Below are 14370 nucleotides of genomic sequence, written 5' to 3'. Positions count from 1 at the left end.
TTTTTTTTATTCTGGGATTTATTTACCTTCTATGGCTGTCACTGGAACTGAGAGCCGGCTTTAGCTCTGAGGCTCGGCTCCAGCTCTGAGACCTCGGCTGCTGAAAGCAGGTATCTGGGTTTGTTTGGCTTCTATAATTGAAACACTGTTGCAACTCCAGCTCAGCTAGCTGGCTGAAAGCATGGGGTTTGTTTAGCTTCTATAATTGCAACATCGTTTCTTAGACTGCAGCTCAGAGGCCGGGCAGCAGCAGGCAGAGAACCTGGGCTTCCTCCATCACTGGAGCAAGCAAGCCTCCTATTTGCTTCAGCTGCCTGGCTGCCGGCCGCCATCTTGGTTGGCAGTTAATTTGCATATCGCCCTGATTAGCCAATGGGAAGCGTGTCGGAGGTACAGTTAATTACCATGTTTGTCTATTATTATATAGGATTTGTGAAAATTAAATGAGGATATGCCAAATGCTATTGGGAATGATTTAATCAGAGTGAGCCAAAACATTAAAAACCCACAGTTCTCTGCTCTGTATCAATTCTTTCTCACCACCTGTTTGGATTATACTAATTTGATACACCAATAACTTAGCAGAAGGAGCCCTCTTTATTAGTTATAGTTGACCAAGAAGGAAGTGGTGGTGCCACTTACAGTTGTCTTACCCAACCCCAGGGTATTTTCTCTAAAGTTGGATATTTTTTCCATTGATTTCTAGAGAGGGAGGGGGGAAGAGAAAGAGAGAGGGGCGGGGAGGGAAAGAGAAAGGAGGTGAAAGACACATCGATTGGCTGCCTCACACAAGATCGATTGGCTGCCTCTCACAAGAGCCCCTACCAGGGCCAGGCAATCTGCAACCAAGGCATGTGCCCTTGACCAGGAATCGAATCTTTGGTCTGTAGGCTGATGCTATAACCACTGAGCAAAACTGGGCAGGGCTAAACCATGTCTCTATTTCTACTGTCTCCCTATCTATATTCTTATTGCACCCAGGGCAGCAGTTCTGAAATTTTGGCATAACAAGTTATACAAATATTACTTAACTAGAGGCCCGATGCACAAAATTTATTCGAGAGTAGGCCTTCCCCCAGCTGCCGGCACCAGCTTCCCTCTGGCACCCGAGACCCAGGCTTCCCTTTCAGCCCTGGCTTTGTCCAGAAGGTCATCCAGAAGGATGTCCAGAAGGATTTCTGGTCTAATTAGCATATTACACTTTTATTATTATAGATTCCACTTAAAATTAAGCCCTGTCAGTGAACTTGTTTTAATGTGTTATGTTAAAATCCAGTGGTCTGGGATTTTTGCTTTAAGTGGATATTATACCTTTCATTCATTTTGTAATGCATTGTCATGTGGATAAGAATGATTCAGTGATTTGTGTAGATCTTCCAGATATTGTTATACAATATTAAAAAATTACATTTCTTAATATCAGTACCAGTCACATCAGAAAAGTCTTTAAGTACTGAGAAGCTGCCAAAGTCATTGTGGCTGACTGAAATGTTCTAAAATTATAGTTTTCATTTGAAAGTTGGAATATTATTGTAACATATATTATCAGTTATTTATCCTGATGGACTTATTTATTTTCTAGAAATAGGTCTGGCAGATATCCAAATCTGAATAATCATAGAAAGAATAAACTATGAAGGTTCAGACAGTTTAATTTACGTTGTAGACAACTAATTTTTCCATAGTTTATGGATACTGGGAAAAGTTTGGAGACAAGATCGTGGTTTGTTTTGTTTACCAGTGTCTGCATTATACTTGTTTCCTGAGCCTCTGTATCTAAGGTATCATGTAAAGAGAACCAGATAATATTTGCATTACTGAAGAATAATCCTAAGCCTAGAGAACTTTTATAATGGGTGGTGTGATAGGCTGAATAGTGACTGCTCAAAGATATTCATGTCTTAAGCAGGGACATGTGAATGATCAAATAAGGGACTTGCAAAGACATGATTGCATAGACTAGGATTTTGATGTGTTATCCTGAATTATTCGGGTGAACCAAGGAAATTACAATGATTTTTAAAAATGAAAGAGGAAGAGAAGTATGAGATCCAAAAAAGATGGCATTATGTGTAAAACTTGATTCACCATTTCTGGGTATGAAGATGAAGAAAGGGGTCAAGGAGTGCAGGTAACCTCGAAGCTGGAAAATGCAAGGGAATAGATTCTCCCATAGAGCCTCCAAAAGGAATGTAAGATAAATAAGATAAGCCATTAAGCTTGTGGTAATTAATTACAGAGGCAATCAGAAACAATGGCAGTAAGCAAACCTGCCCATTGCTTTAAAGGTAGAGAACATATCTGTTTTCTTCCAAAGCTGTTTACTCAACGGGCATCTTTGAAAAGATATTCAGAAACAAAGACAGTCTGTGACTGTGCTCAGAGGAGAAGCAGAAACACTGTCATGAGTCCTGGTGAATTTTCCCTGGAGTATACAATTCAAGGCCACAGTGTTTAATCTGACCAACATACGTTGGAACCAGATTTGCTCAGAGGATACCATCAACAGACTTCCAGCTTCAGGAAGAATCCAAGCTGCAGGATTGATTTCAACTCTATCTTCAGAGTTCCAGACCAAACCAGCTTAACAAATCTCATAAACAGAGTCTACCTCAGAAAGCAAGATGTCTTTCTCCCTTAAGACTCTATATTGATATTTTCAGTTGATCCAGGTACTACAAGATGTATTCAAGAAAGTGGGCAATTTTATCATCACTACTAACACTAGCCATAGAGTTGAGACTGATCTGAATACTATCCATTTTAGCTAAAGTTGCAGATAGATCCTATTCTACTTTTTGTTGGTGAATGGATGCCATTTTGGGGAGTCATTTGTCTCTCTGGCCATTTTCCTCAGATCATCAATGGTAATCTTATTTTGTAGAGCAATTCACATTATTTCAGGGGTGCAGGAATACTGGTTGTGTATTCTTAAACACTTGATAATCCTTTATGATGATCTCTTAGGGTAGAAGACAGTGTTTTCTGGAGGCATGCAAGTTAATGCTTGACTTCCATATAAGAAGGGGCACATCTGCTACTTCTGGAAAGAAAGTGTTGTTTATGCTTGTTGGAGTTCCTCAACTGAAGTTACATCCGTGTTCTCAATAGGTACATGCCTAAAAATGCCTTATGGCATGGCTCCCTGGCCAACTTGTAAGCATTAGGGGTTCTAGTTGACTAATTGAATCCCATCCTTCTCTATGTTGGGCCACTCAATCCAATATGTCCTGTCTGCTCATGACACAAGTTAGATAGCATTTATTTATTTCTGGAATGGCTTGGCAATAACTAGAGTAATGAGGGTGGGGTACCCATTCAGTGATGTTGATAAGCATTTTATTTGGAAGGTGTGGAAGTTGGAGCATCCAGGGCTTTTTCCAGTTGAGGGGCAATCTGGCTGGAAGACAGTGTCATTAATTTGTTAAATCCAGGGGGCTAGCAACAGTTTTGGAGAGCCAAATTAAGACATATATTTTTATGAGGAATGCTTTAGGGGAAGTTTTGAAAGACACAGGATGACTAATGTTTCTTCTTCTCTTATACTCTTTGAATCTAAATATTACTTCCCCAGTGCCTGGATTTTTTTTTTTTAGCTGCCACAAGTATCTATTTTCAGTAACTATAACTTCACCTTTTGTTCAGTCATCCCCTATTCACAGCAGTCCTTTTGTCTAGAAAGATTAGTAATATTGCCCTTGCAGAGATCCATTATGTCCTCCTTTTAACCTGTGTGGGCCACCACAGGGAGACTCTGTGGGCAATGTACTTTAACAAATGGTCATTACTCTTCTGATCAAGGACTATGTCATTGTCATAAGACACAACCCAAGTATGAATCTTTTAGGCCACATTTTATGCTTCAAGAGTGTGTCTGGGTACCACAGTTTTTTTTGATCCACTCATCTGCTGATGGGCACTTAGGCTATTCCCAAATCTTAGCTATTGTAAATTGTGCTGCTATGAACATAGGGATGCATATATTATTCCTGATGAGTGTTTCTGATTTCTTAGGAAATATTCCTAGAAGTGGGATTACTGAAGTGGGTTAAATGGGAGTTCCATTTTTAATTTTTTGAAGAAACTCCATCCTTTTTTCCACAGTGGCTGCACCAGTCTGTATTCCCACCAGCAGTGCACGAGTGTTCCCTTTTCTCCACATCCTTGACAGCACTTGTCATTGTTGATTTGTTGATGATAGCCATTCTGACAGGTGTGAGATGATACTTCATTGCTGTTTTAATTTGCATCTCTCTGATGATTAGAGACCTTGAGCATTTTTTCATATGTCTCTTGGCCATCTGTATGTCCACTTTGGAGAAGTGTCTATTTAAGTCTTTTGTCCATTTTTAAATTGGATTGTTTGTCTTCCTGTTGTTAAGTTTTATGAATTCCTTATATATTTAGTATTTTAACCATTTATCAGATGTATCATTGCTAACTATGTTCTCCCATACAGTGGGCTCCCTTTCCATTCTGTTGATGGTTTCTTTTGCTCTGCAGCAGCTTTTTATTTTGATGTAGTCCCATTTGTTTATTTTCTTCTTAGTTTCCGTGGCCCTAGGAGATGGATCTGTAAACATTGCTATGAGAGATGTCTGAGATTTTGCTGCCTGTGGTTTCTTCTAGAATTTTTATGGTTTCATGACTTACATTTAGATCTTTTATCCATTTTGATTTTATTTTTGTGTATTGTGTCAGTGGTCTAGTTTCATTGTTTTGCATGTATCCCTCCAATTTTCCCAACGCCATTTAGAGACTATCTTGACTCCAATGTATGCTTTTGGCTCCTTTGTCAAATATTAGTTGAGCATAATGTCTTGGGTCAATTTCTGGGTTCTCTGTTCTGTTCCATTGATTAATATGCCGGTTCTTGTGCCAGTACCAGGCTTTTTAGAGAACAGTGGCTTTGTAGTATAATGATATCTGGTATTGTGATTCCCCCTACTTTTTTCTTTTTTCTCAAGGTTGTTGCAGCTATTTGGGATCATTTTTGATTCCATATAAATTTTGGAGTGTTAGTTCTAAGTCAGTGAAATATACTGTTGGTATTTTAATAGGGATTGCATTGAATCTATAGACAGCTTTGGGTAGTTTGGCCATTTTAATAATGTTGATTCTACAAATCCATGAACACAGTGTATTCTTCCACTTGTCTATGTCTTCCTTTATCCCTTTTTTTTTTTCAATTTCCTGTAGTTTTCAGGGCACAGATCTTTTACCTCCTTGGGTAAGCTTATTCCAAAGTATCTTAATTATTTTGTTTCAGTAATAAATAGGATTTTTTTTTTTTTAGTTTCTTTGTGAGTTTATTATTGGGGTATAAAATGCCAGATTGTACCATTATCAGACTACAGATTATCTAGGAGTAGAGCAGCAACCCCCATAACCTGAGGTGGTCATCAATGAGGTATCCCTGACCAATAACCTAGAGAAGGTTCCAAAGGTTTGATGTGCCCAAACTTTCTGGATAAGGTGAAGTCAGTAACCTTTGTGCTGTTCCCTTCCCAATCTGGAGACAACTTGGTCAAAAATGAAGAATTCCTTACTTTGTTCCCAGTCTCTGATGGTGGACATTTTGCCATGATGAACACAGGAATGAAATCCAACAAGCAATTATAGCAATCTAGATAGTACTGGCTTGTCCTGTGACTTGGTTCCACTTGGTGTGGGTATCTATGTGAATAACTCAGATAATTCATTTAGGAGCTGTGATTTATTTCTTGTGGTTCTAAAGAGAGAGGTCTTTAATCTGCCAGTCTGTGTAATTTACAGATACATTTCTAAATTGCAGATCATACAGCTAAGCTGTAGTAAGGTTTATCAGAAAAAATATAGGTCAGAGCAATGAGAATTAATGAGTTCTGTCTATGCAGCAGAGCAGCATGTCTATTCTTGGGCATGGGCAGACCCTTGACTTCAACCCTAGCCATCTTTCTACTTGAGGGACTAACATCAGGACATATACAGGGTACAAAGGGAGAAATTAGTGGACATGAAGAGAGGGAGAGTTGGTCCAAAAGTGTAAGGCAAGACATGTTTTCTTTTTGGCTTTTTAGCAGTTTAGAATGCTTAGCCAGCTATTTACTTCTATGCCTTAGCCTTCACTTTACAGCTTGAAGGCAAGAGTGAAAACCAGACTGAGATCAAGGATTAGTTTTGTGGTAATATTTAAAAGCTTTCCTGATTATTGTTGAAGTTAGTACTTAAATATGTTTATCTAAAAGCTTCCCAGACAGCTCTCCCAAGGGTGAAACAAAGGCAAATTCATGTATAGGTTTCTTAGGGAGTAGTCAGAAAGGTTTGGTGGGGCCATAAGGTATTCAAAGTAATGTTTCCCCTGGCACTATTAGCCTACACTAATAAATAAGTGTGGGCTGCTGTCGTTATGCTGTTGTTGACCTTGGGGTGTGAGGAATAGTGGGCAGGAAGTTTGAAATTGCATAGGACTCTCCTGAAAGTAGCTGTTTTTTTAGTCACTATGCCTTCTGTTGGGCTATTTTCTATTGGGCTAAGTTTTCATTTTGTGCTGTAAGTTTTCAGAAGATTCCAGAGTTCTTCAGAAGTTGATTCTAATAGATCCTGCCAGCACTTCATTGTTGAAGGCACAAAACCTTGGAGTTTCTAATCCATCATTATGGTAGTCCCTCCCCTTTCTTTTCCTATTTTGATTCAGAGAAACATTATCCTATATAATAAAAGCCTAATATGCAAATCGACCAAACAGCGGAATGACCGATGGAATGACTGGTTGCTCTAATGCACACTGATCACCAGGGGGCAGACGCTCAATGCAGGAGCTTCTCCCAGCATGCAGGCCCCAGGCCAGACAAGGTGGGTGCAGTGGTGACCCCCCGATCACCCTGCCGATCACCCCGCTGAGGGAGGTGATCAGCGGTGGCAGCAGGAGGCAGGGCCAGCTGGCGAACGGGCCAGTACCACCCCCTAATCACTCCGCTGGTCGCCTCCAAGGCAGGTGCCAGCAGGGGTCCCCCTACTGCCCCGCTGGTCGCCTCACAGATTGGCCCTGATCGCTGGCCAGGCCTAGGGACTCTACCCTTGCACGAATTTCGTGCACCAGGCCTCTAGTTACTTTATAAAAAAAACTATGAAAGGGTGAAAAAACCCTGTCAAATGATGACATATACTATTAATCATACCATGTGCATATAAACATGAAGAAAGTATAAACTGCATGTAAAAATGAACACACAAAATAAATAAGAAACTCTACTTTTCTGTATGGCATAGGTTTCCTCTCTTGATTATATTTTATTTAACTGCTTTTCCCATTTTTTTTTCCTTATTCTCTCTAGCTTGTGATTGGCACAATGGAAGAATCTAGAATTTGCAGACCAGGTGTAAAAGCAGATATGTTGTGTAACTCTCAGTCAAATGATATTCTTCAACATCATGACTCAAATTGTGGTGGCACAGGTAACAAACATTCACTGGAAGAGGATGAAGGCAGTGACTTTATAACAAAAAACAGGAATTTGGTGAGCCGAGCATACTGCATGCAAGAGTCAAGAGAGAAACCTCCTGGGCCTAAATCTGGAATAGAGCCTTCTGATAGTCAGCAAGGTTCAGAGTGCAACAGGAACAAAGAAAGAACTTTAGGTAATACTCTCTGCTTAATGGTTGAACATTTTTATACACAGCTCATTTACTTATGTTTTCTACAGCACATATATAATTATGGAATATGGCAAGGTTTGAGGTTGATGTTACTTAGCTACTACATCTGTTTTCTTTGGTCAGGTCAGTGTGCCTGTCTGCTACAATTCCATGCAGGAGGTGAACAAAGCAGAGTAGGAATCTTAGTTATAAGAACCATGGTTATTTTTCTCTGAATAATCAAAAATTATTTTTTCTGAAAATATTGGTGACCAGTTTTGCAGAATTAGTATTTGATTTGCCTTGTTATTTGATCTTTTAAAGTAATCCAACCAGTAATTACTGTTAAAACTATATATGTGTCATTTATTTAAAGCATATTCACTAAAATTTAAAAATGATATGTTATCTGTTGTTTAGAAAGTGGACTAATAAGAGTGGATTTTAAGGTATGTTTTCCTCCCTACTGCTGTATTAGTTTGACAGTTAGTAATTAGAATGTGGTATGTTAAATGTCATGGAAAAAATCTGAAATCCTTATTTTGCCATACTGTTTGCCCCTCAGTATTGTATTCCAATTATATGTAATAGTTATCTTGTCAATTTTACTGACTCTGTACATGATTATAGCCAGGATTTTTTTTCTTTAATCTGTCCTTAAGCATATAAGAAGTATTTATAACCTCTTGCAAACAAGACCAATATCTTCAAAAATAATAGTCCTAATAGTGTTTGTAAAATACAGTTTCACATTAAATTTTTTGTTTTAAATAGAGTTTAAAACCTTCAGAAAAGTTCAGTTTACTTTTTACTTTTATTTGTTAGACATTTAGTAATTATATTCCTCTTTTTATTTGGACTTGAATTTAATAAGAAAAGGTTTTAATGCTAAAATTTTATATGTATAGGAAATTACTCATTTTGAAGTCACTCTGTTCTTCCCTTCCATATTTATAGAAGTCTATAAAGTATACCACATATCAAAGTTCTCTTCAGATGAATAAAAAGAAAAATATTTTACATACAAGAGTGAATATTTTAGCAAATAAATAGGTCCTACTCCCAGATCAAGAAATAAAACTTTTATTGTTTAGTTTCTCACACTATTTCAGCCCCCCTTTTTTCCCCCCACCAAAGTTTTTAAAGTACTATTTTAATACTCTTTCCTCAAGGGATGAGCTAATTTGTCTTCCTTTTTTTTGGCACTATACTTGGTTAATACTAAGATATGCTTAGTAAATCATCAGAAAACACAACTCAGGAAAAATGTGTAATAATGGATTATGTGCATTTTAGATACAGGCAGAGTATGCTTGCTTTTTGAACTTTCTTGTATATTTGTTCCTGATAGGAGGAAGTTCTTAAAAACATTCACATCCTTTAGGAAAATATCTTAACTTGGAATCAGTGATTTGGCTAGTGTTTCTAAACTTTCAATAAGTGTTACTACTGTTTAAGTGCCAGTTAGCTAATACTTACCAGAATTAGAGGGTAAGTGAAGAAATTTGGGTATGGGGCTACTAAATCACAATTTGAAAGTAGTTTCTGTAATTTAGGAGGTGAATCTCTATACCTAATTATATAGCCTAAAGTTATATTCTGGGTGTCTGAACATAAGTTTTATTTGGAATTTACAGATTGTTTTAATATTACCTTCTGGTACTTTTCTTCTTTTATTTTATTATTAGGAAAAGAAGTATTATTATTGATGCAAGCCTTAAATACTCTCTCAACTCCAGAGGAGAAGCTGGCAGCTCTCTGTAAGAAATATGCTGATCTTGTGAGTATAAGGGAGCAAGACCCATGTAAAATATGTCAAAATACACATCTGCTTGATAAACTTTTAATGTATAATTTTGATATAGCTTTAAATGTAAATTATATTTTTTTACAGAATTAAGGGAAGAATCTAATTTTTTAGAACTTAAGTTGGTTGTATGGCCCTGTTTTATGATAGGATATGTTGAAACATTGTAATGCTTTTGAGATGTTAAATAGATCTCCTAAAACTCAATAAGCCTCAAACATTTCTAGGTCAGCATTTTCATTTGTATGTTTACTTGTCTCTCTGTTGGGAGTGAATATGTTCTGTATTTAAATTCAGAATTCTATACATAACTGCATATTAGAGGTGAAAGCTTTAAACCATTTTGATTGATTGTGAGTCCTATGAAATAGTTTAGCATGCCAGTTTTCAACAAGTGTGCTGCTGTAGGCACATTGGTGTACCTCAAGAATTTTTTAGACATGAAATACCAGACTAATTTAGTCAGTGCACTGACCTTTGGTCCCCTCGACTGGAAAAAATGACAACCAACATAAGAGCCTCTTGCAAACTTTTTACTCTTAAAAAGTGTGAATTAGACTTACACCTTTTTTTGTTTTTGTCAGATTATTTGGTGTGCTGCAGAATGTTAGTAACTAGTGTATGTGTGCCATTAGATGATAAAGATTGAAAATTTCTGCTGTACTGAAATAGCCAGATGATTAAAATCAAAAGAGCAGTTTTTATAAAAGAGCAGTTTTTATGAAAGATGGAAATAAAAAAAGAGGAAGAAAAAAAAGATAAATAAAGGAGTGAAATTAGGTAGGAAAAGTAGTAGAATAGGTAAAGTAGTGGACTTGGTGATATGACAGATGCAGCCAGCCATGAAAGGATTAGGGGGGAAAAATAGTTAGCAAAGTGGCCCAGGACAGTCCTTTTCAAACTTATGCAGGTCACTTGGGTATCTTGTTAAATTGCATATTCTGATTCAATATGTGTAAAAAGATTAAAGTGATATGAGGTGGGTTGGAGGAGATGGCTAAGATACTGCATTCTAAAAAGATCCCAGGTGATGGCCCAACCTGCTGATCCAGGGCCTAGAACAGCAGGTTCAGCAATCAAGTGGTGTTTTATTTACTTATTTACAGTTTTGTGGGGCATAAGGAAGAGCATATGGTAAGTATGAATTACTGAGTTTGTTTTAGGAAGTGATGCATTATAGCTTCTCTTTGGTTTAGTTTTATCCCTATGAAGAGCAGTAATTCTTGGGAATAATAAGAGATACATATACTTTGGTTTAAAAAATGTTTTAAAACACTTTCTGTAAAACAATAGTTAGAATATATAACCGAGTATACTACCTTGGGAGTATATCCCTGTCAAAAAAACAAGAGAACCACATGGAGATCAGAAAGACAGATAGACCCCACCCCATAGCAGTGACCCACTTTGAGAGGGAATTCACAAACTTGGAGCTTCTACTTAAAGAGAAAAGGGATTGTATCTCACATCAAGCACAACAGCTTTATGGGATGCACTTTTTATGGCTGACTGGATCTGCCATATTATCAGTCCACTAGTTAGCTTTTTATTCTGCTACTTTTCTACCTAAAGTGAACTCCTTTGTCCATTTATCTTTTATTATTGTCTTTTTTATCACTGCCCATTTGACTTTCATCATGTGGCTATTTCAATGGAAACTATCTTATATATCCAAAACATCTGGCTTTGAAAACCAGTGGAGGTTCTGATGTAGGACATCCAAAAGACTGTAGTAAATGAGAAATAGCTCTTAAAAGGCTCATGCACAGACTCTCTAGACCAGGGGTGGGCAAACTTTTTGACTCGAGGGCCACAATGGGTTCTTAAACTGGACCGGAGGGCCGGAACAAAGGCATGGATGGAGTGTTTGTGTGAACTAATATAAATTCAAAGTAAACATCATTAAAAAAAAGGGTTTGGTTTTTTTTTTTTTTTAGTTTTATTCACGGCTGGCCTAGAGCCTTCAGAGGGAGCATGGCCCTGCCAGCCATTTGACTTTGGACTTCTGGTCTCCAGAACAGGGAGAGAATGGAGTTATGTTGTTTTAAACCACCGAGTTCGTGGTGTTTGTTACAGCAGACACGGGAAGCTAATACAGACACCATAAGTGGTTGTGATTATCATAACTATTCCTCTGTGCGGTTCAACCAAAATTCACATCCGATCTCAAGTGAGGGCAGGTTGTGTGCACACGCCCACGGCTGTGCACGAAGATGAACGCCTTGCACTAAGGGCATCCTCTCCCCGCACAGGGGCCACTCCCTGGAGGGTGTACCGGCCCCTCCCTTGCTACATGGTGTTTGAGAAACCTTCTAGTCATCCCGCAATCTGACTTGGCCAATTTCCTTACTGAAATCAGACCTCCTCATAACACTGCACCTCAGCAGCCTGGCTTCCGGAGCAGTCCGGGAGCCCTCAGTGGATGTCCTACTGATGGCCACAGTCTGGCAGCAGAGACTCGGAGCAGGTGTCCCGTGTGTGTGTGTTTGTGTGTGTGTGTGTCTGCTGGAGTGATTTAGTAATCACACACCCTGGAGGCTTGGAGCAGGCACCCCTCTCTGTTGATCTCTCAGGCTGCTGGTCTCCACTGCATGTTGTACTCTCCCTTGAGTTGTGGCCAGAGTGGGGCGCCCTTTCCTGCTGTGGGATCACCGGGGCAACCCAGGGACAGGCGCACAGGGGGACTGGCTGCAGGCCGCCCTATCCTGCTGTAGGATCGCATGGGCGATCCCATGGGCAGGCAGGTGCACATGGGGGCTGGCTGCAGGCCGCCCTTTTATGCTCTGGGATCGCCAGGGCGATCCCACTGGCAGGTGCACAGGGGGGCTGGCTGCAGGCCACCCTTTCCTTCTGTGGGATCGCTGCAGTGACCCAGGGGCAGGTGCACAGGGGGGCTGGCTAGAGGCTGCCCTTTCCTGCTCCGTGATCGTAGCGGTGATCCCACAGGCAGGTGCACAGGGGGGCTGGCTAGAGGCCGCCCTTTCCTGCTCCGGGATCGCCACGGCGATCCCACGGGCAGGTGCACACGTGGGCTGGCTAGAGGCCGCCCTTTCCTGCTGTAGGATCTCCGGTTGCTGATCCAGGGCAGGGGCGGACAGGGAAGAGGTGGGCGCCCGCCTCTTCCCTGCCCCCCTCCGGCTTCTCTGATCACCGGCAGGGGCGCGGGCAAAGGCGCCCGGTTCTCTGATCCAGGGCCAGGGGCAGTGCCTCCCAGCTCTTGCCTGCTGCCTGTGTTTCCAATCACCGTCGTTCCCCATCACCTTCGTTCCCCTATGGCCTCCCATCATTGTGCCTATGTATGCAAATTACCACCATCTTTGTTGGCAGTTAATTTGCATATAGCCCTGATTAGCCAATGGGAAGCGTGGCGGAGGTACGGTTAATTACCCTTTTTGTCTTGTATTAGATAGGATACCCTGTTCTTGAATCAACGAATTCGTGCACCTTGAAAGGAACTGTAGGCGGCGAGGCTGCAGTGGGCACAGGAGTGGTCCTCGGCCCATTCTCTGCCCTCCCCGTGGATACTCCTGCCATGGCTCCTGATCCCCTGTCTGCTTGCAGCCCTGCTCCCGCCGCCGCTACTCCCACGTGCTGATGGAACTGGCCCCACTTGCACCTGCTGTTGGCGTGGATCAATTGGGGCCAGCACCAGCAGCAGGTGTGAGCAGCAGCTCTGGTGCTGGCTGCAGGTGTGAGCACTAGGTGGGACCATGGCCTGTGGAAGCAAAGAATTTTTAGTAATCACACACACACACACACACACACACACACACACACACATTATGGCATAATACAATGTGTTCTCCAAAATATATATACACACACTTTGAATAATTATAAAGGCAGGGATTATTAAAATACATTTCATTTTCAAAATTGATCTATCACTTATTAAAATGTGTATGCATTTTTTTGAGACATCCTGTATATCTAATGCTGATGTATGTATATGAATGGCAATGTCAGGTGGTAAGTTTTGAATTTGTAGAAGTGATGCAAGAGAGTGTTGCAGGAATTTAGAAGGAAGTCATGTCAGTGTGAGATAGTGTGATTGGGAAAGGAGGGTCTGCCCCTGTAGAGGAGGTGGGACACTGCCTAGCCCTGAATGATGAGAAGTGAGCAGAGATTTGAGCGGAAGGAAGAGTATTAGCTTCCTATTATACTTATTAAGCAAGAATGTTATTAATATCTCTAAGCCTATATGAAAGGTAGCAGGGTGGCAAAGCATGGCCAGGGATTAAAGCTATAATTTTTTTTTTAAATCTTTATTGTTGAAAGTATTCCATATGTCTTCTTTTCCCCCCCAATGACCCCTTATGACCCATCCCCACCACCCAGAGACTTCTTAACCAATATTTTTAAAAACTTTTTTCAATATATGTGTTTGTGTGTGTGTCCCAATCCGGCTGATGGCTCCTAACTGCTCACCTGCCTACTGGCCTGATCTCCCTAACTGCTCTCCCCTGCCTGCCTGATCGCCTCTAACCACCTCTGCCTCCATGGCTTTGTCTGGAAGGACATCCAGAAGGTCGTCCAGAAGACCCGCGGGCCGTAGTTTGCCCATGGCTGCTCTAGACCTAGTTGCAGTGCAGAAGCAGCTGTTTGAATAGTGTCCAGAATTTTTGTGATGACATTCATTCTATAATTTTAAGATAATGGGCCTAATCTTTTCTTTTTCCATTCATTCATTTATTTTTTTATTCATTTACTAGAGGCTGGGTGCATGAAATTTGTGCATGGGTATGGTCCCCATGCCTGGCCAGCGTTCAGGGTCAGCAGTGCCTCCACAGCCGCCTGCTGCCAGCGCTGCATTGCCGACATTTGCTGTGTTCCGCGCTGCCCCCTGGGGGTCAACGTACATCTAACTCCTGGTTGGTCAAATTCCCGCTCTTGGGGACAATTTGCATATTAGCCTTTTATTATATAGGACTAGAGGCCCGGTGCAC

At 40.6% G+C, this 14370-nt stretch overlaps 1 protein-coding gene across 9 annotated transcripts in view; it reads left to right on the top strand.

Moving 5' to 3' along the window:
* Positions 1 to 14370, top strand: part of LOC102239980 (gamma-taxilin) — a 102156-nt gene that overhangs the window by 12071 nt on the left and 75715 nt on the right. For all 9 annotated transcript variants that reach the window (XM_014528948.1, XM_005880970.2, XM_005880968.2 and 6 more), the window contains 2 exons: positions 7317 to 7620; positions 9306 to 9397. In XM_014528948.1, coding sequence (XP_014384434.1) covers positions 7317 to 7620; positions 9306 to 9397 — 396 coding nt within the window. The remainder of the gene's footprint in view (positions 1 to 7316; positions 7621 to 9305; positions 9398 to 14370) is intronic.

This window comes from Myotis brandtii, unplaced genomic scaffold (assembly GCF_000412655.1).
Source record: "Myotis brandtii unplaced genomic scaffold, ASM41265v1 scaffold665, whole genome shotgun sequence".
Taxonomy (NCBI): domain Eukaryota; kingdom Metazoa; phylum Chordata; class Mammalia; order Chiroptera; family Vespertilionidae; genus Myotis; species Myotis brandtii.
This window is presented reverse-complemented; position numbering and strand designations above follow the sequence as displayed.